General features: G+C 34.9%; 1 protein-coding gene across 6 annotated transcripts in view; it reads left to right on the top strand.

Annotated features, from left to right (window-relative positions):
* Nucleotides 1-22111, top strand: part of DOCK9 (dedicator of cytokinesis 9) — a 111948-nt gene that overhangs the window by 44456 nt on the left and 45381 nt on the right. For all 6 annotated transcript variants that reach the window (XM_056485637.1, XM_056485613.1, XM_056485596.1 and 3 more), the window contains exons 3-15: nt 244-333; nt 2058-2140; nt 3234-3303; nt 7265-7360; nt 7990-8124; nt 11474-11648; nt 12937-13004; nt 16832-16906; nt 17000-17140; nt 17507-17707; nt 17838-17960; nt 20313-20395; nt 20850-20972. In XM_056485637.1, the coding sequence (XP_056341612.1) occupies nt 244-333; nt 2058-2140; nt 3234-3303; nt 7265-7360; nt 7990-8124; nt 11474-11648; nt 12937-13004; nt 16832-16906; nt 17000-17140; nt 17507-17707; nt 17838-17960; nt 20313-20395; nt 20850-20972 (1463 nt within the window). The remainder of the gene's footprint in view (nt 1-243; nt 334-2057; nt 2141-3233; nt 3304-7264; nt 7361-7989; nt 8125-11473; nt 11649-12936; nt 13005-16831; nt 16907-16999; nt 17141-17506; nt 17708-17837; nt 17961-20312; nt 20396-20849; nt 20973-22111) is intronic.

The raw sequence follows: 22111 nt of genomic DNA, 5'->3' as shown, positions 1-22111 counted from the left end.
ACAGTGGAAAAAAAATAATGGCATCTATTTCTCAGTGATTCCAATCTTGCCTTTATTGTGAAAGAAGGAGCATGTTGCTTGAATGAAAGCAAATTCTTACTAATTGGCTATTCTGAAACATCATGTTCATAGGATGCTTTCTGCTGAGCTTTTCTTCATTATAGTGGTGTAACTGAGTGTGGCTGTAACATGTCATCTTTCCTTTAATTGCAAGTTTCATTAATTGCTTTTGTTGTTTATCAGACAGCATTGCTGCAGCGGCAGAGTCGATATATTCGTTCAACAGTTCCTGAAAATGCAGAGAAAGAAGCTCAGAGCCTGTTTGTAACTGAGGTAGTACTGAAGTTGCATGTGACTGTGTGTGACAACAATATTATACCTTGTTTTTCTTCTCCTTCATTTACCCTTTAAAACAAACAGAAAAATAAGCCCTGGGAAAAGAATTGAGTATTTATTGCCACTTACTTGTCAGTTATTTCAAGGCAAAATTTCCAGGAAAACTCAGTATTAAAACCCAGTATTTTTTCCACTGGTGGCTGGAAAAGAAGTTTTACAGGATAGCTTTTAATTGTTTTGTTTGCGTCATTGGCTTTTGCAGATGGTTCTCCCCCACCTTCATTATGCTTTTGGCTTTTCCAGATGAACGTGGGTGATTTCAATACATAATGTTGGATCCACTAGTAAATCTGGAATGAATCATTGTGACTTGTTTTTTCTGATAAAGTCTCACACCAGCCATTCTTACTTTGTTCATAATAATCTTGTACAGATTGCTGGAACAGAGGTATCCAGAATGTAACACTTGTGGAGGCCAAAATTCATTATGACTTTTAAACTTGTATGCTCCATGTAAGAGAAACATCCTCAACCCTAAAGTTTCTCAGAACTGTTTGCTTATGTTGGCATTCCTTTGGTTTTGTGAGGTTGCTCTTCATTTATTGTCTTGTTGAAGCCTTTAAGGAATTAAAGGTTCAATTGTTTTTCCTTTTTTTTTTTTTTGTATTATCTGCTGGTTTTCTACTGATACACTTTAAGCTGATATTTTAACATTTGAAACAAGTAAATGTCTGTTGTAATGCCAATAAAACTGAAAAAAATTCAGATAGCTGAATCTTCATCAAAGTGATTTATCCACACTGCTACATACCCTTAATACCTAACCTAAACATGTCTGAAATAAATTTGAAGAGGATAGACAAGAGGAGGGAGGAGTGTTGGTGGTAATTCATGAAGTTTAATGAGTTTCTGCTGAAACAATTGCTTGGCAAGTATTAAACTCGTGTTTTGAAATATAAAGAAAATATTTACGATTTATTGGATGCCGTGTTTTTGTATATGCAGGTTTCTTGTGTAACATAAAATTTTGCATTGATGGTTTCTGTCAACAGATTTTGTCAGTTTTATGTTACTTTGTTCAAAGCCAAGATAAATCAGTACTTTTATGTTGTAACAATATGGGTGGAGTAAAATGGTATTTCCTGTGATCTAGATCAGAACTTAATGACATAATTGCTTTTCAACCACAGCAAGCATACAGTTTAAATTTAAGTATTAATTTAATTGCGCTGGAAGTATAAATTCAAGGAAAATATATTTTTGGCTTTCTGTATCAGTATGTGCACAATTGAATACTCTGTTTAAATAAAGTGTCCATTTTTGTGCTGAGTTGTCTAAGGGCTCAGTCACATTTTCAGCTTCAGATGAGTTTAGTTCTGAAGACTTGGCCATGTTTTCAGCTGCGACAAAATGCTGGTTTAACTTTTTGGCCGACTGAAGATGGTTAATCCAGATGCTGAGTGCATTCACCATTTTCTGGTTTTATTAAATACGTGTCTAGCAGATGATAACATTCCATTGAAACATACAGCTTGTTCCAAAAAGCTATATTGCATTAGACTATTGCAAAAGAAAGGAAGTGTACAAAATTTTCAGAGATTGATATGTAACCATAGTAATTCATAAACAGACATACCTTAAGAGGATTTCTTGTGCTGTGTCCATTGAATGCCTTTAATCCTCTTCCAACTAATATTGATACTTGGTTTTCATTTAAACAGTGCATCAAAACCTACAATTCAGACTGGCATATTGTTAACTATAGATATGAAGATTACTCAGGAGAGTTTCGACAGCTTCCAAAGTAAGTATGTTATTTAGTTTATTTAGTGGTATGATAAATTGAAATTGTGAAGGAACTTTGCATTTAATATAGACTTATTTATTAGAGAAGTATATAAATATGTATCCTATGTAAACTGAAATACACTATATTCATGTTTAATGGTCAGTAGAGATGATAAAGGCTTGTTGGATGGAATTGATGAGCTTGAATGTATAATATCATGTTAAACCATTTTCTGGGAAGGTCCTGTAATAACACAGCCTTGTTAACAGGCAAGTCAAAACAAGACATTGTATCATTGACAATGTGAATTTAAGTATGATAACTAAAACAGGCTAATGTTTAGATGAACATAAGATGGTAATATCCTGTTTTCATCGCTTCAAAGGCAGCTTTTGGAACTCCCTTTAGGAGCTTGGGGAATAGAACCGAACTGAGATGGTTAGAGCAGGTTTTCAAGGGATGATTCAAAGTAAAAGCCTAACTGACATCTGTTACAAACTTTCTAAACCATCTGCTAGAGAAATGTTTTCCCACTTTTTCAAAATTTTCTAGGAGGAGTATAGAGCTTAGAACCTTAATTCAGAATGTCTGAGGGTAGCTGAATACTCTGAATACTCCAACTCTGGAAGATCTATGTCTTCCCTAACAGCTCTCCTGCATCTAGCAGCTAAGAAATAGTTACCTTGCTCTGTGGAAAGTTCTGATCTACTCACAGGTTTTGTACAAGTCAGTACCTGGTTTTCACTTGCCCTGAACAAAACCCACAATAGAAATTTTAAAAAGTGCATTGTCCTGCAAGGAGCCAGGGGTTGCAGGTATGAATTATTAATCATAAGATATTAAGAGTGCAGTGAATGAGAAGGCATTTGCTCTCTTCAGTTACACATTAGCACAGTGACAAGCAGAACAAAAGGGACATGGCAACTAGATGTACAAATGAGGAAAATTGCTTTCTAAGAAATAGATTTAATGAAAAATGCATGCTTTTACTTAGTTTTTCTTGGGCTTTTTTCCTTTCAGTGGGAAAAGAACGTCTTAATTTTTGCATCAATAAAATATGTAACTAATTACAAAATTCCTAGTACTTAAGAAGCTTTTTCTTTTGTAGTAAAGGGACAAAGCCAGACAAGCTTCCTGTTCATTTATATGAAGTGGATGAAGAAGCAGACAAAGATGAGGTGAGCTAATAGCAATTCCTTACTTCCTCTTGTTTTCATTAAAGAATGTTGGGCGTGTAGAGGTTGTGAGTTTGGTTAAGTGTTGATGTCAGTGCATGAAAACAGAGATTAGCTTGAACCACCTTACTGGGAAACAAATTAGTTCTTTTTCCTGTCTCCTTTCAAATAATCTTGTTCTCTAGAGATCTGTCAGGTGAGTTAGAAAACTTAGTTTTGACAGATAATAAAATTGAAGTTTCAGTACTTGGTGACATATAATCCTTCAGCTGTCATAAAACCTGTTTTATACTGTATCTATGTAGACAGGTCTCCAGAGAGAAGTGTTTCCTGCAGTTTAATCATGGAACTGAGTAAAATAATTGGTGAATCTGTTCCAACACAACAACAGCACACACACTTCAGCATGCATGACACTACAGTGTGAGCTAAAATCAATTAATCACAAATTTGAGTATAAGATAAGACTTAGAGAGCTATCACAGAAACAAAAGCTTAAAAAATTGACTAGAACTCCAAGATATTTTCTCTTCTGTCATTGATTTAAGGAAAGGAGAGATGTATAGCATCAAGCAATTTTCAAGTATATTTCAAATGCCAAAGACTTTTTTCAGCAACTGCCTCTGTTATTTTTGTGATTTGTTTATTTTTTACCACACCCTGTTTCAAAACACATTTTTAAATGCCATTGTTACCTTTTTGTACAGGTAATTGAAATCTTACATCTCAAACAAGATTTAAAATAAAATAATTTTTATTTTTTGTGGTTTTTACCTCTTGACAATTACTTTGCTTCTAAATTCCTGGTACTCAGAACTGTTGCATATGAAATGAAAGTATTAAATGTGAAGACATTGTTTGGGGAATTCATCTGAGTACATATATTTGCAATCAGAGAGTCCCAGGCTGACATTTATCCGGCACTGCTATTAATCTGCACTGTGATATTTGGACAAATAACTTCATGCATCTGTATCAAAACTTCCTATTTGTAGGATGGGAATAATTGTGATTACTATTATACTGACATTTAAAAGATTTGGCATTATTTACTGTGATAATATTTCTGAGAAGTGTTTTAGAAAACAGTGAATTAAACTCTAAAAAATTAAATGAGTATATGATTGGCTATAATTCTTACCAGGAAATACATTATGGGTAGAGTTAGGTAAACATTGAAAAACTATAAGTTGGCTATTAGAAGGAAGTATGTGTTTTACCAGGAAGTATAAGGGGAGAGGACTGCCTGTGTCCTGTAAGAACAGGCAGGAGCAGGGTATCCCTTTCAGAAGTACAGTCACTGGAGGTCTGCTGCTTTTTGAGGAACTGGAAAAATAAACACAAGGAAAAGACATGCTAGGAGGAAAAGGGAAGTTAGTGGGACAATAGAGTGGGGAACCATTAATTCTTTCATCTAGGGAAGACTTAATGGAAGAGGTGTTTCTTTCAGACTTTAGTATCATTCTATGCCAAAAAGCACAGATGCAAACCTTAGATTGAAAGTTGTTTGGTCTTTTTGTTTCACTTTTGTTTGTGTTTGGAGAAGGCTGATTTATTAAGAGAATGATAGCAAACAAAAAGCTACAAGTGATTAAAAATTGGAGGAAAACCAGATAAAGATTAGTTTAATCATGGATTATTAAAAAGGAGAAAATTACCTAACAAAAACTAATTTGGGCTATCAGACCATCAGGTTGATGTTTGCAAATGGAATTTTTCAATCCGGTATGGGATCAAGATAGGGGGTTGTTTTTGTTGAAACAGTTGCTGTTGAAGTAAACTTTGGAGCTGAGTTTGTGGAAAAGATCACTTTAAAAAGTGCAGCCCAGTGTGCAGCAGTTATGATAAAAGTGAGGAAATTACCTTAGCAGTTGGAAACAGGAAGTATGTTTTCAGTGTAAGAGTCGTGTGTTAACAACTGGGTCCTGGGTTCCTTTGTATTAACAGATGGTCAGCTGGAAAGATTCAGTAGCTTTTTGGCTCTGTAGGCAGGAATTCTGCCTGACAGAAAGAAATGGTGCAACTAGAGAGGCCCAAATGACACTCAGTTTTGTTGCTAGAAAACAGCATGCAGCTCAACAGAGTTGAGAAATTGTGCACCTCAGAGACTGGGAACTGGAGTCTTAATAGAACTAAATCTTAATTTTTGTTAACACAGGTAATGAATGAATTTTAGTCATGTGAGGTGATCCTATGCATGGTTTGTGCAATTACAGAAAAGCATTGGATGTTTTGTGCCAAGTTTTGGTAATAACTCATCATCTACTCATCGCCTTACACTTGTGAAGGTGATTTAAACTCACCCTTTCCTTGGGGATAACTCACACCAGGGGAGGGGAAGAGTCATATAAGAGTCATGTTTGGAAACTCAGTGTTTTAAGTTGTGTCTGTATCTTTATTCTTGTACAAGAAAAATAATTATCTAAGTAACAGAACAGCAGTGGAGGCTAATGGCTTGAAAATACGAAATAAAGATGGCTCTGTTGCTTGGACAGTGAGACTCTTTGGGACACATGAAAATCTACTGAGTATTTCTGGTCTATGCCTTTGGGCATTGTATCAGATGCTCTGATAGTTGATGACCATGTCATCCTTACTCTTAGCCCCCCTTACTGGACCTAACTTCAATAGTACCAAGCTGACTGTAAATTTTAAAAGATCAGATTGATGCATCTTTTGCCTTTTGTTCACAGTGTTTTGAAGTTCACATGTGCATATGCTTAGTATGGAAGCTAGACAGACTAAATAAGCCGTAAATAAATTACCTAGTAACTTTTTACAGAATGTTCCTTGATTCAGTTCCAGAAACAAATCCATGTTATTCCAAGATTTGGTATAATGTTCAGTCGTTGAACTAGTGACTCTCTCCGCTTTAATTAATCAGCATGTTTTCTTAACAGCCAGGAAAAGGAATTAGAAAATGTATTTGAGGTACTCAAGGATGTTTTGTGATTTTGTTTTCAGCTGGATGCTCAGCTAATTCTGAATGTTTCATTAAAAAATTTACCAGGAGTAGGTCTCCTCTAGATGGATAAAAATCCTCCTACATGTTTAATTCATTAATAGTTTTGTTTCAAAATGGGCTACATCAACTGGAAACCGTGGTAATGTCAGCTTCATAGTACTCTAAAAGATTACTTGGTACTGGTGACTTCATATTTATTCTGTGGCAGTTATAAATCAGTCTTTTTGATCTGTTTTGATAGCAGAGTGCTGCTTTTTGATAGTTGTCTACATTCTAAGGTTTTTGATGCAGCCATTCAGTTCCTTCCCCTGGCAGATGGATGTGTACAGGCAGTGGGTGTGATGTGTGATGCTTGCATTGGATCTGCTGTTTGTGAACTTGCCTAGCTGCCAAGTTCAGTCTTGTTCCCTCTGCAAAGCTTTGATTCTGATCTGTAAAAGGGCAGATCCAATACAAGAATTAATTCTTTATAAATTCTTAAGATGTCTTTGAAGTACTGCATGTAAATCAAATTGGTTTGAGAAATCTTAGTTGAAGTTTTGCATAAGCATGTTCATTTTGGCAATAGAAATAGGTAAAAATTCTTACACTCTGTGGAAAAGGTTACAAGGTAAATGTAAATAAGTGTTTGAATTTTTGACTGTTCGCTTACTCCCCTGTTTCACTGGGATTTGTCTTGACTAACATTTAGCTATCTATAGGCTGGATCATCCTGTTCTTTGTAGATAAAGCTGGTAGAAGTGGCCAGATTACATATGAAAAGTTAGATGAGGTCAATCTCATCCCAAGTCTTTAAAATAATGGAAAAGCTATAAAAATTCAGCAAGGACTCATGGTACATTATTATCATTATGTTATGAACATAGTTATTCCAACTTCTAAAATGACTTCTGAAATTATTGGTAAATGCTACATGGACTGTGATGCAAAAGTTTACCTTTTCATTTTTCTTCTTTTTTTTCGTTCTTCCTTTCCCTGTATTCCTTTCTTCATCTCCAGGATGCAGCATCTCTTGGGTCTCAGAAGGGTGGAATAACAAAACAAGGATGGCTGTACAAAGGGAACATGAACAGTGCAATCAGTGTGACAATGAGAGTAAGTTTAAGAATATCTTACATGTGACAAAAAGCTGAACACTGATATTAAATATCTCTGTGCCTTGGAGAGGTTAGTTTATGGTATGTGGTTTAGTTCTAAAAAAAATTCCATGAAAAGAAAGAAGAAAGCTTATGTGTACTTCATATATCTGAAACCTTGCTTTTATTTTATTATATGTAAATCAGAAAAAAAAAGCCGTGAAAAATCTAGTATGTGGGAGGAGTTAAATTTTCCTAACTGTACCCCTGTACCCTGGTGTGATTTTAGTGGAAAAGGGACTGTGTAATATGGGGATTGGGGGGGGTGTACTTGTTTGTATTATTGTATTTTATATAAAAGTATTATTTTTAAATTTGCCTCTTATGTTATAGTCAGTTTTTTAAATACCTGTCAATAGGTCAAAAATACTGTCAAATGATATAGTACAATCCTGCTGCAGATATCATAGGATAATTTTTTAAATCAATGGTTTCTGTTTTCTTTTCTGCAGATACTGATTATGTTATCTATAAGTAAAAGCATTTTTTCTATTACCTACTCTGTAAATAGCACTTATGAGTATATAATATGCAGCTAATTAATACTAGTGTTGTCACTGTTCTTTTTCCCTCCTTTGTTTTCACTAGTCATTTAAAAGAAGATTTTTCCACTTAATCCAGCTTGGTGATGGATCCTATAATCTCAATTTCTACAAAGATGAAAAAATATCAAAAGAACCTAAAGGATCAATATTTCTAGATTCATGCATGGGAGTGGTTCAGGTAATTATAATTATTCTGCCTGTTTGCCAATTAATTCTGTATTTACTAGCAAGTGAAATTTTATTTAAGATCTAGATTAGTGTTGTTGAATGTAGATAAGTACCTATTATGCAGAGGAACAAATAGACAAGCTGCATCTTGCCAAAGCAGTGAACAAGATTTCAAAGGGCAGGAGACTGAATTTTTGAAATCTTTCTGAAAAGAACATAAATTACTAGTTGGTGTCAAGAATTTAGCAAACCAAATTCTAAGGCAAATGCACAAAGAACCCCAAAGTTGGCAAAGTAATGACAGCATAAAATTGAAGTTTATTTCAGTTAGATTTTGTGCTTCCATGAGCTGTAAAATGTTTTTCATAGCTTCTTGTGTGGGATTTTTGTTGTGGGAATTGTATTGAATTCAAACACCCTTCCAGATGCTTTCGTTTGACCTTTATGATGTTACTTTTCTGTGCTTTTCTTTATTTTGAAAAGTTAAAGGCTTTGGTAAAATGTTTGTCAGTAGCAAGTGCCAAAGAAAAGATTCTTTTTCTTCTTTTTTTTTTTGTGAATCTGCTATGTATTTATAGTACAGCATGTAACTGTTTTGTTAAGCACAGCATACCTGGAAAAACTCCATGCGTCTTGGTTTTTTTTTTAAACTTGTACAGAAATAGGCGAAGTTTAATAAAAATGTATTGCTTAAATAATATTTTTTTAGCATAAAGTTGTTTGAAGATTTACACAAAGAGGTAAAACAACTTTACAGAGGATTTTTTCCTTCCCAAAATATTGTACCATTGTTTCTTGGATGCACATTTAATGGGTAACTCCTATGAAAATCTTATCATTTTAATACATTTTATTACATTGCAAGTTCTATTTATAATTTTGCAGCAATTATTTTGCCTTAGATATACTATTCTGGTCAACTCCACTGAAATGAATTTGATTTGTGTTTTTAAAACAATCCATCAAACATAAATGTGGTTCCTAAATGGTGTAGTCTCATCAATACATACAAATTCTGATGGTGGGTGCAAAGAGGACAGAACCAGGCTCTGCTCTGTGATGCCCAGTGACAGGGCTGGAGGTAACAGGCACAACCTGAAATACAGGAGGATCCCTCTGAACATCAGGGAACACTTTTTCACTGTGAGGGTGACCAAGCACTGCACAGGCTGCCCAGAAAGGTTGTGGAGTCTCCATCCTTGGAGATACTCAAAAGCTCCCTGGACATGATCCTGTGAATTGGCTGTGCTTGAGGAGGGAGTGTTGGATGAAACAACGACCAGAGGCCCCTTCTAACCTCTAACTGTTCTATCATTTTGGGATTTAAAACCTGAAAGTCTCTTTTCCTCATATGTACTTTCATACTGTTCCATACTTTCTGTTCCATCAGTTCAATCCAATTAACCTCAAGTTTCCTCAGACTCTGCCAGAAGCTTGCTCTTTAAAACAAACAGTGTATTACTGTTTCTTTTGTTCTCCTGCAAGTAGGGCTGGTACACTCATCTTAAGTAAAACTGTACTTTGGATGCTTTAAAATTTATAGTTGGCTGTGCCTCAGTGCTATTGTACAGTACCCTCAGTGTTCATCTTGGCACCTGGTCTTTAAAACTGCATGTAAAAATTTGAGACTAGTTAGGAATTAGCATCAGGTGCAAAATGAAAACCAGTTAATGCTCAATTCCAAGAAGCCAAGTAGTTATTTGGGGGCTGTATCCTTTCTGGCTGACCTTATTGGTCATATGGGAAAAAGTGGTATCTACACAGTAGAAATTGCACTTCCATTTAACAGAAGAGAAAAACAAAGGAAAATATCTGTAAGGACCCCAGCCATATTACTTTGAAGTAGTCTGTCATGGAATTTATAGAAATGGTTTTTCTTAGGTAGTTATGCTTACAAGCTTTTGTTCTCAGAATGGAACTACTTGTTTCAGAGTCATTATTTTCAGTGTGGGGAGATAAGTTCCTATTGCATTGCTATAACACTTTCCTGTTTTGTGTTCATTCAGTGTATTTGCTTACTTACGTTTTCAAAGACAGTAGATGCCTGAGAGAAATACTGGCTTCACTAATAGATGTGAAGTTGGACCAGAATATGCTTCTTCATCAGAACTTGTATCAAGAGGAATGCTGAATTTGTGCAATAGATGGGTTTTGTTTGGTTGGGGTTTTTGGTTTAGGTGTATTTCTTTCTTTCCCCAAACTTAAGTCAAGAGTCTGGAATTCCTGGAATTCTGTTAGGTGTTTTTGGATTTGGTTTTGTTTTATTGGGATTTTTGTTTTAATACTAAATTATATAGAGACTTTTCTGATCAGAGATGTGGAGTGCATAATATATGCAGTGTATTTATTCACACATCCAGCCATATGTACAGGTATAGTTGCTCTAATTCAGAGTTTTGTGAAAGCTGAGATCTGTAACATTTACCACTTGTGTATAAGGCTTTATAGTGTGAAATGCAGAGGTTACTTTTCTCAGGATTTTACTTTTATTTCAGCACTGGTTTTAAATAAGATTGCCTTAGTTCTGTAGTCCATACGTTCGTTGATATGCTTGACAGAAACTCAACTTTGGTAGAAAACTGACTGTTCTGTCAACAAGTCTGTTAATTGAAGAATCTGAGATACAGTGAAACTAATATGTAGTTTGGCATTTAATTTAACTTAAGAAAAAAACCCCAAACCATTAAGACTTTCTTACTGTTTATTTTAATATATATCTAATGCATTATCAATTTGTAAAACTAAATTGATGGAAATATAGAATTTAAGACTTCTGAATTCATTCCCAGAAACATGAGTCAGGCTAAGTAACATCTGAAACCCTGATTTAAATTGTGCAGTGAAGGATGACAGAAATGTTTGAGGAAAAGAGGAGGAACTGATTCCCTATTTTATGTATACCTATATGACTAACAATATCAGGGCATTTGGGGTTGATGTTGGTTATAATTTTACCTCCAATATAAAATCCCAGTCTGCAAACTCAAATATAATAGCATTTCGTGGTTTTATTTCTTTTTGTTTTTTAGTAGACCTTAGTTAGCTTCATTTTTTAGGTGATCTGAGTACATTAAGAAATGATATTTGGAAATTGGATTTTTTGGGTTTTTATAAAATGACTGCAATCACAATGATGGCTGGAAACTGGAAGACAGGCTGTTCTCTTTCCTGCTTGCACTTGTTGCAGTGCTTTAAATAATTTCAAAAGTTCAAATGTCAGACAGCAAGAAGTGTCATGATACATTTTTTCAAAATATCTAACTGTATTTTTGTATAGAATATCTGAAATATGTATAACTTCCTTTGATTGTGGCTAGACAGAATGTGAAGTGCTACACAGGTCTTTTATTTTCTTATAGAACAATAAAGTCAGACGTTTCGCATTTGAGCTCAAGATGCAAGACAAGAGTAGTTTCCTTTTAGCTGCAGACAGTGAACTTGAAATGGAAGAGTGGATAAACACTCTGAACAAAATCCTTCAGCTTAACTTTGAGGCTGCAATGCAAGAGAAAAGAAATGGCGAGTCCCACGAAGGTAAGCAGGGTTTGTAGCAGGGCTAATGCTATGTGACCATGTCTTCTTACATGCATTTTTGAAAGAAAGGCTTTAATGTGGCTAATTTTTGTTTTGTTTTGTTTTCTTTGGTCATAAAAATTACAGGCCTGTTTACTGTCCACTTCAACTGATGAGCATTTTGACCTTTTGGGCATTAAAACAGTACTGTTCTGTATTGATTCCAGTTGATTCAAGTCCAGAGATAATTATGAGACTGATTAAGTCTAGAAAGGTAGAACCCACAATGTAAAATTAGGACTGAGGCAGTTTAAGGAATAGAAGAAATTTAGGATGAACTTGTTTTAAAATGTGTAAAATGCTGCTGAAAATGAAGTAATCTGTTCTGTGGTCAGTGTAGGTAGAAATCGTAGTTGCAGTGTGGGGCTTAAATGTAAATATAGTTCCCTTGACCACAAATATTTCCTGTAAGTATTGAAATAGACTACTTGGGTGTACAATCCTTTGTATTGGAGCCCTTTAAGAATAGGTAAGACAGGTATCTGTAAGGAATGCAATGTATGTCACCAGTATTTCAGTAACAAAAGAATAGTCTAGATGTCCTCTCATTCACTTTTCCTCTTGAGAGTGGTTGGGGAGGGAAACCGGTGTAAAACCAATTGTATGCATATCCAGAAGAACCTGGGTGATATTATAGAAGGTTGTTTTTTTGTAGGTAGTACAAAGTACCAAAAGGGATCATTAGATGCCAGTATTCAAAGACTGTCAGAATTTATTGTGATGTTTGCAAATCTTAAAAGGAGAAGCATCTAGCTCTGAGAAAGACATTTTAGTCTGTGGTCCTTAGTTGACCTTAGCACTGCAAGATGTTTATAGCTGACTGAATGGCTGCTTTGTAAATCCAGTAACTGTTGATGAGTAGAGCTGGGAACCTAATGAACAGAGGGAACTTGTTTTGAAATCAAGTTACAATGCATTGTGGAAGGAGTAATGTAAAGTTTGTGCACTGAGTATCTGCTTGCCCCATGTAGATATCAAAATTAAAATTAAAGATGTGTTCTGGTAAGATTAGAAATAACTGCTACTTTAATGATTTTTGTAATTAGTTACATCTTTGAATCAAAGAATCTTTGAATCAAAGAATCTTTGAATCATCAAAATGATGCAGTTGTCCACAACCTATGTATGTTAACAGTTGTCATTTTTGAGGGGGTAGAATATTAAAAAAGATTAAATTCTTTTGCTGTGGAGTTTTGTGAGCACTTTGGAATTTTGATACGTATTTTAAAATGAGGTTTTATAATTTCAGATGATGAACAAAGCAAACTGGAAAGCTCATCAAGTAGTTTTGATAACTACTATCCTGAAATTGCCAAGGTAATATATATTGTAAATGTCAACTTGGGATATAAAGTACTAAACATAAGTTAGGCACATGAACTTTCAGTGAAGGTAAGGCTTGTAGCTTCCAGTCAGCTTGTGGTTCTTGGAAAGCTTAGAAGCTCTTTTGTGAATAGGTGTGGTTATTGAGCTTCTTTATTTTCTGCTTTTGAAAGGAAACAAGACACTGTCTTGAAGTTTCCTATCTAAATCTTACTATGCTGTTTAAATACAGCATGTCTTATTATTGTATTAATTTATTATATTTTGTATTGATTTATTGCATTCAGGTAAGTGTTGTTAAAGTGTTCCTATAGAAATCTAGTTATACTGAAGTCAAGTTTTATTTTTAGATTTAAAAATTTGGAGCAGCTTAATAGCAGTGATGAAGTGAATGTATTTGAAGATGTTTGTGTTTATAATAAACTGGCAGGTCCATGGATGCTTCCATGGTTGCCATGGTTCTTGCTTTTCAGTTTTTTTTCTTAGAGAAGTGTGATAGAAACAAGCATGAAATAAAATGGAACCAAATAGAAAATCACAGTAACTCTTCCTCAGCCCATATGCAGACTTTACTTCAGTTAAATCAGTGAGTTGTATGTTGCAGTTGGTTTTGTGAGTTTTGAAAGGGGGAAAATTTTGTTAAATCACCCCAGAACTGAAACCGGTGACCTTTATTATTGAAGCTGCAGAATCCAAAGTCCTTGCTGTGACTTCCTTACTCTTTCTTCTGTGTGGAACAGCCTGGAGTATTGAAACGTCTCTGTTTGACCATTCTCTGGAATGCTCTTCCTTTCTTTCTGAGGATCTGTCTGACCTAGTGACTCCTTCTGAAGGTAGTGCAGTTTATGAACTGAGAATAAGCAAACCACATTGTATCTGCTACAGTAGCTGACATATCAAAGGATCCAGTCAGAATACATTAACAAGCTTTTAGCACCCAAATTGGTTGGCTGACTTTATTCTTTCTGTTACTGCTTTGTAATCAATTTAGCACCTGTACCCACAAAGCTCTTATGTGATAATGTAGCTCCAGCTATAACTGTACTTGGAAATGAATTAGGATTGTGGTGCATATTATCAAGGTTTCCTTGGAAGGGCTGTAAGCAACAGCATATTTACATTATCAAATAACATATTTACATGAGGCTATTAAAATTTATTTCAGAAATAAATACTAAATTAGATGCTCTTATTGTGTGGAAGATTTTTCTTTCTTTATAGTCAGTTATTACAGTGCTTATGGTCCATATTCCTTCCAGAAGGAACTTTACTTCAGGGCTGCAGCACCTGCATATAGTTTTAGTACTACAGTTGACATTTCCTGTTTCCATAACTTTTGGATCAGGAGCATGCAGCTCTTAAAGCTCATTATTTTTTACAATAGTATTTTTCTTAGTTCTTTAAGCACTGACAATTTTGATTATTATTGTTTATTCCATTTCTGTTTACATTTCTGTTTCCTTCAAAATAATTTTTTTGAATTTCCCCTTCTAATTCACCTTTACTAAACACTGCTTTTCAAAATAATTTGCTCTAGTGTATTTTCCTAGCCTTTTTTTCCCTGAGGAAAATTACAGGGAAAACTGCTCATTTGCATTACCCTTTATGTCTTAATTTGATTTCTTTATATAAATGGTGTTTGTTTGGAGGACTTTTTTGTCATTTATTCTTTCTTGCCTTGTCTTTTCAGCTGTTGTTTGGATTTGGTTATTTTTTTCCCCAGTGGAAGCCTCACAAGGCATTGGGCTTTCTTTTAGAATAGTTTCTAGCTGCTCTATTATTTTTGTTGCTTCTAGGAAGAGAATTTCACAATAGCTGACCTCATATCCTTATGAGGAGAGAGAAATTCCTTCAGGGGTGATTGTAGAGCACCTGACAGAACTGGGAAAAAACAGACTTCCTAGGAAGGGTTTAACCCTTGTGGGTACATACATCTCCAAGCCTTCATTTTCCTATCAATAGCTGTTAGTTTATAACATAAACTAAGTAAGGTGGTATTTTGCACTGCAGTTCACAGGTGCACACACATCTGTCTCAGTCTGTCTTTCCTACCTATTTCATGTTCCATCTATCTGTATTTTAACTTCCAAGAGTGAATGAAGGGGATTTGTAGTAGGTTTTTTTTGTGGTTGGTCAGGGTTGTTTTGTTTTCGTTGTGTTTATTAATCTTAAAATAAATTACACCTCTGAAATAGCTGTGACTGTCATGATCAGTGTGCCCTAGCACCTCCTTAACCCTTAGAGGTCCCAGAATACCTTGAGGTGGGAAAATATTGTCTCAGTTTTACAGATGAGGAAATAAAATCACAGAGCATTGCTGTGCTAGAGACAGGGTTCATGGTAACATGCATTTTCAGTTCTTGAATTCTGACAACTGCCCCTGATCTGTCAGTCAGAAATGCATAGAATCATTTAGTCTTCGTGCACAAAACACTAAAGAATCTAAAACTATTCAAGTTGCTTTAGCTGGAGCAATTTCTGTCTAGCTCCTGTGGCTAGGTAATCTTCATCCTCAGTTCTTACCACTAAATATTACCTTTGCAAAACATGCACACAACTTTCCTGCCATCCTTAAACTTTTTCACTTTTCCTGTATTTCTCAAGTATATATGTTCAACAAGCTAATTCAGCCAGTATTTTCCTTGTATTGAATATTTGGGTCGTCGCTTTCACAACAACTCTCCTCTTTTCAAAATTGCACCTCAGAAGTTTCTCTTCTGTAGTACATCCTTTAAGCCAAATTATTTTTTAAATTTCTGTTATCAAACTAAAAATAAGGTTTTGAGCTCTTGCTTTTGGTTTTGTGGGTTTTTTTTGGGTTTTTTTTTCTCTTTTCTCTTGAGACATAGAAGTTCCTTCAGTTTCCAGCAAAGCAGATATAGACAATAGATCACTTCTTGCTGATGGTCAGTGATGAGCATTTTGGGTTTGTAACTTCTTTTAACCCATGCAGGCTGATCCAAAAGAAATACCTGCCTGTAATGTAATATTTTGTATCCTTGTTTAGCCAGCTGCTACTTTAAGAATGGCATTTTTCCTGCATGGGTAATTTTGGTACATACATCTGTTCATTTGCCATGTCCTGTGACTCTAAATGTCATAGGATGCCCTTTAAATAATACCTTTTTCAAACAAAGGTAACCTATGTATACCATCAGTTTTCTCATTCTATTTTGTTCCGCTTCACTTTTGTTTTACTGTTAATAGATAGGTGTCCACAAATCCCAGGCAGTGAACTCTGCAAAGTAACTTTTAAATGTGAGGAGTTTATCTTATGGAAGTTTTTGGGTTTTTTCCAGCTACCCACAGGAAAACCACTTCTTTGGCAGCAGAGCTCAAGAAAAGTTTAAAAAAAAAAAATCAACCAAGAAAAAAAATAAAGAAAGTGAGCTATGGTAGTGTTTCTTATTTTAGGAAATCTGCTGTTTCCTGAGCAATCTTATGGTCTCAGGATAGCTCTCAGCTTTAACCTGCAGTCATACTATGTGGTTTTATTTTAATAAAATAGGATTATGAAGGTTATTGTTTAAGGAAGCAGATATATAAATTACACTGAGGTGTACTTCCCATGAGCTTGGAAGGTTATATGGTGCTGGTGTTTTACACCTGTAGGGCTGGGAAAAAGCATTAGGAGAAGAGGCTCTCACTTTGAGCTTAGTCATGTTTGATCAATGTAAACTAAGGAGGTACAAAGCTCAGTAAGGGAGAAATGAGTGCATGAATCAAAAATGTGTGAAGCCTTGAAAATCACAGAAAAAGGCATGAAATTAAAGCCCACTTTCATATTGTGATACCAAGACTTCTTTTCTTATTTTGAACAGAGTACCAGAGAAGCAGAAATCAAGCTGAAAACTGAAAGCAGAGTTAAACTTTTTGCCTTGGATCCAGATGCACAGGTTAGACTTCTTTCAAGGAAGCAGGGATATTTTATGTTGATCCTTTTGAGATGAAAGCAAACTTACCTTAATTTTTCTTTTCTCTTTTTAAAGAAACTTGATTTTTCTAATATTGAACCAGAAGTGAAGCCATTTGAAGAGAAATTTGGAAAAAAAATTCTTGTAAGGTGTAATGATTTATCTTTTAATTTGCAAAGCTGCGTTGCAGAAAATGAAGAAGGACCAACAACAAATGTAAATAATCTATCTAATTAATTCTGTTGATTTGGAAATGAATGTCCTAATGTTTGGTTGGCACTATCCTTAATGGCAGTGATTCCTTGCTGTGATTGAGAAATTTATATTGTGGGGATTTTTACTCTCTTAAATCAAAATGAAGGCCTAAATTATACAAAAACTAACTTTGCTGCTAATATTTTTGTTGGGTGGTGGAGACAGAAATTTTTCTTTTACTGTCTTTTACATGTTGTCAGTAACACCTAGGGTGATGACCCTATATGTTCATGAAAATAAAAAAGCATACTTATCTTTTTTCCACACGTATTTTTACAGTGATCTAGGTGCCAGCATTGACACTTGATTTTTTTTTTAAATATCTAGGTAGAACCTTTCTTTGTCACACTGTCACTATTTGATATTAAAAACAACAGGAAGATTTCAGCAGATTTCCATGTTGATTTGAACCACGCCTCAGTAAGGCACATGCTGTCCAGTGCATCTCAGCAAATGATGAATGGCAGTGGTGATAGCTTACACAGAATTCAGGACATTCATGAAACTGTCTTGCAATATCCAAAGCAGGTAAGAACTAGGAAACTGAAGAACTAGTAGGATTTTGGGTACAGATTTCCTACATTATTTCATTGGCTTTTTATTATGTGATGTAAAATATGCATTTTCCTTCTATATTTATCTCTTGTTTTATTTCTAGGGAATATTCTCAGTCACATGTCCTCATACTGACATTTTCCTTGTGGCTAGAATAGAAAAGGTATTACAGGGAAGTATTACACATTGTGCTGAACCATATATGAAAAGTTCAGATTCATCAAAGGTATGTTATTTTCTTCTGTGGCATGGAAAAATGCTGAGCCATACCATATTGATTTCAAATTAATAACTATAAATCAAAATCTTAGTTGTTTTGTAGTAAATTTATGTACCTGGATAATTTGATTTAGTAAGTTGTAGTTATTTCTAGTAACTGTTATTATAGATAGAGAACATTTTATTGGAAACTTATTTCACTTTTTATAATTGTGACAATGTAATTTTTAGAATGTCTTTAAGTAAGCTGTTTTGACAAAAGAATATTGGGCTTCAGTGTGAAAGTTGAGTTGAAAATTGTTGAACAGTGACCATATCTGTATGTCTGTCTTAGTTAATGCATCTTACTTAGTGTAGCATAGTTGACATTTTCTTTGTCTCACTTTCTGGTGACAGTAGTTTGCTGTAACTTTATCTGCATTCTTGCTGTTTTTTTCCTTCAGAACCACTGTGATCATTAAGATTCTGGTTTTATATATAAAATGCTTTACAGATTTGATAGAACCCCAAATCAATTCTGGAAATAATCCACTGGAAAATCTTGAATTTCTAGGAATCTAGGATAGAGTAACATTTTGATGTTCTCTGAAACATATCTACAAAAAGTTTTGTTAGTTGCTACTTCTCATTGGTCAGTGAAGAAACAGAGGTTCGATTTTTTTGGTTTACAGTTATGCTTAAACAGCCAAACCAGCATACAAGAGAAAAGTTTTTTTGTAAGTAATGTCAGCTGCTGTTGACATTCTGCCTGTTTTCAGCTAAGAAGAAACAGTTAACTTGCAGTCTCTGCAGGGCAACAGTGTTCTTCCCTACAAATTTGATGCTGGCTAAGCTGCATGTAAAAAACCATGTATTTTTCACTTGGTCTTAATATAGATCAGCCTACTGATTTGTTTTTCCAGGAATGTGTGAGTTATTTTTCTTTGCCCCAGCTATTGTTGGAAAACAGCAGCTTTGTATTTTAGGAGTCTGGTTTTGATGTTGACTGAGTTAAAATAAACCTGAACTGAGTGTAGGTGATTTTGGTGTCCTTGGGCCTGAGTCATGTGGGGAGTTTAAGTAAGCCCAGGTGTTCCCACATTTGATGCTGAGTTCTGGACTTGAAGTTGCCCTGTGCAATGGGAGTAGACAGTAGGAATGCTCATGGTTATATTAACTTATGATTTCTGGCATTCAATTGCTTATAATTTTGTACAAGTTAACATTTTGGAATTTTTCTTCTGTTTTTATTCTTAGGGACTACACTGTATTAATCTGAAATAAAAAAGAACAGTATATAGGTCTCCATGTGGGCAGTGTAGGGAGTGAGATCCAGTTCCCTACAAAATTACTACTCTGGACAAGAAAAAGGGAAAATGGAAGCAGCAAATTCTATAGAAAAAAAAAAAAAAAAAAATCACCTTTTCTCCCCTTAAATGTTGAATACAGTAATTTAATGATCATTACTTACTAAGGTTTTGTGCTTCTGTGTGTTATTTCCCCCTTTTTACAGGAAAGAGTAGTGGAGAGTTCTCTCAAACACTCTAATAGGATCCGCTCTTTATAATATCAAGCACAGATCAGGGATAGTATTCAGGAAGTTTTACTTTGTAGGTGGTTTTGCCTCTGGCAAAGAGTTTTGCTCTGTGTGTATACAGGGGAAAAGCTGATTTCTGGAAAAGAGAAGCCGAGGTGTTTCAGCTCAGTGTTGAACATCTCAAACCAATGGGTTTCTAGCTCTGATTGTTGTATGTGTTGGTTCTGTATAATGGCATTTACTTGTTAATTTAAAAGTTAACAAATCAAGAATTTAAACTGTTAATGAGAACTATGTTGCAATGTCCATACACTGGCTTGTCCATGTGATGTTCATACAACTCTTCCCCATAGTCTGTGTGTTTTTGTAGTACAAGCCTTGCAGAGTATTGTACTAATTCTGCAGGAATGTGTTCTGGTACATAGAGTGAGTGGTGGATGTAGGTAGGGGAGCAAGTGAGAGAGGAAATGTTGGGGTTTTTTGGAATTGGAGTTTTGTTTTAAAAAACAGTTTAATTTTGCTCTAGCTTTCCATCTATATTCTGTAAATAATAATATTTCTCTTGCTTAATTAAGTATTTCTTATCAGAAGTGTAAATTAGCCTGTTTTCCACCCACAAAATGCTGTGAAATCAGGCTGTGCTTAACCTGAAATGAATAATTATTATTATTAAGGCATTATTATTATCTTTCCCCTCACATACTTAGGATTAATCTATAATCTTCTAAAAAAGATTTTAAAATTCATATCAGTGTCAATATATGTGTTTTTTTTTTTCTTGTCTACTAATGGTTCAGAAAAATATTGTTTTTCAAATATGGCTATTTTGTATGTCCCTTTTAGGTTGCACAGAAAGTTTTGAAGAATGCTAAGCAGGCATGCCAGAGATTAGGTCAATACAGGATGCCTTTTGCCTGGGCAGCTAGGTGAGGACAAATCCTGTCAAGCTGTATTTTTTTCCCTGACTTTTCTCTGACATGGTTTTTTGCCTTTCCCTTCTGTAAAACTTAACATGCTATTAAAATTATTTCTTCTTTTGCTTTCAGTTAACCAAAGATTTCCAACAAACTTGCACTTCAACTCTGTCGTTGGAAAGAAGTTATAAATTACATTAATTACAATATTATTCAAATTTTTGATATTGCCAGCTATTTTCTGTTATCAATATGTTTTATGCTATTAAGTATTAAATGGTTCACACTTATTTGTTAAACTGAGCTATTCATATGTTAAAATCACCTACAGTGACAAGAACATTTAATGCTTAATGAATATTAATGAAGGATGGTGCAGTATATTCTGATTTGAAATAAAAATTTTTCCTGAAATGAATTTCAACACTTTCATAAACAAAGCTGAAAACAAGATTTTTACTTTCAGGACATTGTTTAAAGATGCCTCAGGAACCCTGGACAAAAATGCAAGATTTTCTGCTCTCTTTAGACAAGACAGTAATAAACTCTCAAATGAAGACATGTTGAAATTGTTAGCAGATTTCAGGAAGTAAGTCTGATTTTCCCACTGCAAAAACTGAAACATACCAGCCTAAAACCCCTCACTCCAAAACCCCTTACTCCGAACCCTAAGTCACCCCAAATTTTGTTATGGTCTTGGACTGGAACATCTAATATTTTCATGAATGTATATATACATGTCTTTCGTATCAAATATAGAATCTGTATGTATATAATTAAGGCATTCGAACAAGCTACAGGTCTTTGTTTTATAGGGTTTGGGGGCTGCAAGCAGGACTGAAGAATAATCCCACATGTAACATGCAGTCAGCATCATACCCTGAAGTATCTCTGTGCTAGGAGTTATGTTTGCACAATATGCTCTTCTGTTTCTCAAAGGAAAACAAGTATGAGCATGAATCATCTGTTCCCTGACCTTGGGCAGGGGATGCTGGCTCTGAGGGAAAGGGATTCAAACAAGTCTCCAGTCCACCTTCCTTGGGAATATGTGTGTCTCAGGATACCTAAATAACAGAACATTGGTTATCTTTTTTTCCAAAGTATTCTTAAAAACTTCATCAGTTTGTGTGCAAGGCTTGTGAGTGTATTACTGACAGATGGCCGTGCTCATGAAGTTGTTCATCCTCTTATTGAATAGGATGTAAAATAATAGAGCAATCTCTGCTGCTTTGCAGAGTTTCCACTTCTGTTACAGCACAGTTAGCAGGAGTGATATTAACTTGAACAATCACTAAGCAGAAAAGGCACGGGCTGTAGTTTGTTTCTTCTTGCTTAGCAAATCTGATAAGAAAATGAGGTTTGTTACAGATATTTAGCTCACTTCTAGCAGGTGGCTGAAGGTTTCATTGAACTTGATGCAGCAGTGAAATTGCTCTGTATACTGATACCCCTTGCCATGAAGACTATTACTGAAATTGAAACAATAAATTAGCCTGCCACACTACTTTGTGAGTTAAGGAAGTGCTTTTGGTTATTTCAGCATGTTGTTTGTGGAACCATGTACAGTATTTCACAGGAATTACAGTAAGAAAGAGGTTCTAATGTCTAAGGCATATCTGTTGGAATTAGAATCCCAACTCCATCCAGGAGTTTGCTTCTCAGCATGGGATTTTTTTTGAGAAAACTTTGCTATGCAATAATTTTTAAAAAATCATTCTGCTGACTGTC

This window comes from Oenanthe melanoleuca, chromosome 1 (assembly GCF_029582105.1).
Source record: "Oenanthe melanoleuca isolate GR-GAL-2019-014 chromosome 1, OMel1.0, whole genome shotgun sequence".
NCBI classification, from domain to species: domain Eukaryota; kingdom Metazoa; phylum Chordata; class Aves; order Passeriformes; family Muscicapidae; genus Oenanthe; species Oenanthe melanoleuca.
This window is presented reverse-complemented; position numbering and strand designations above follow the sequence as displayed.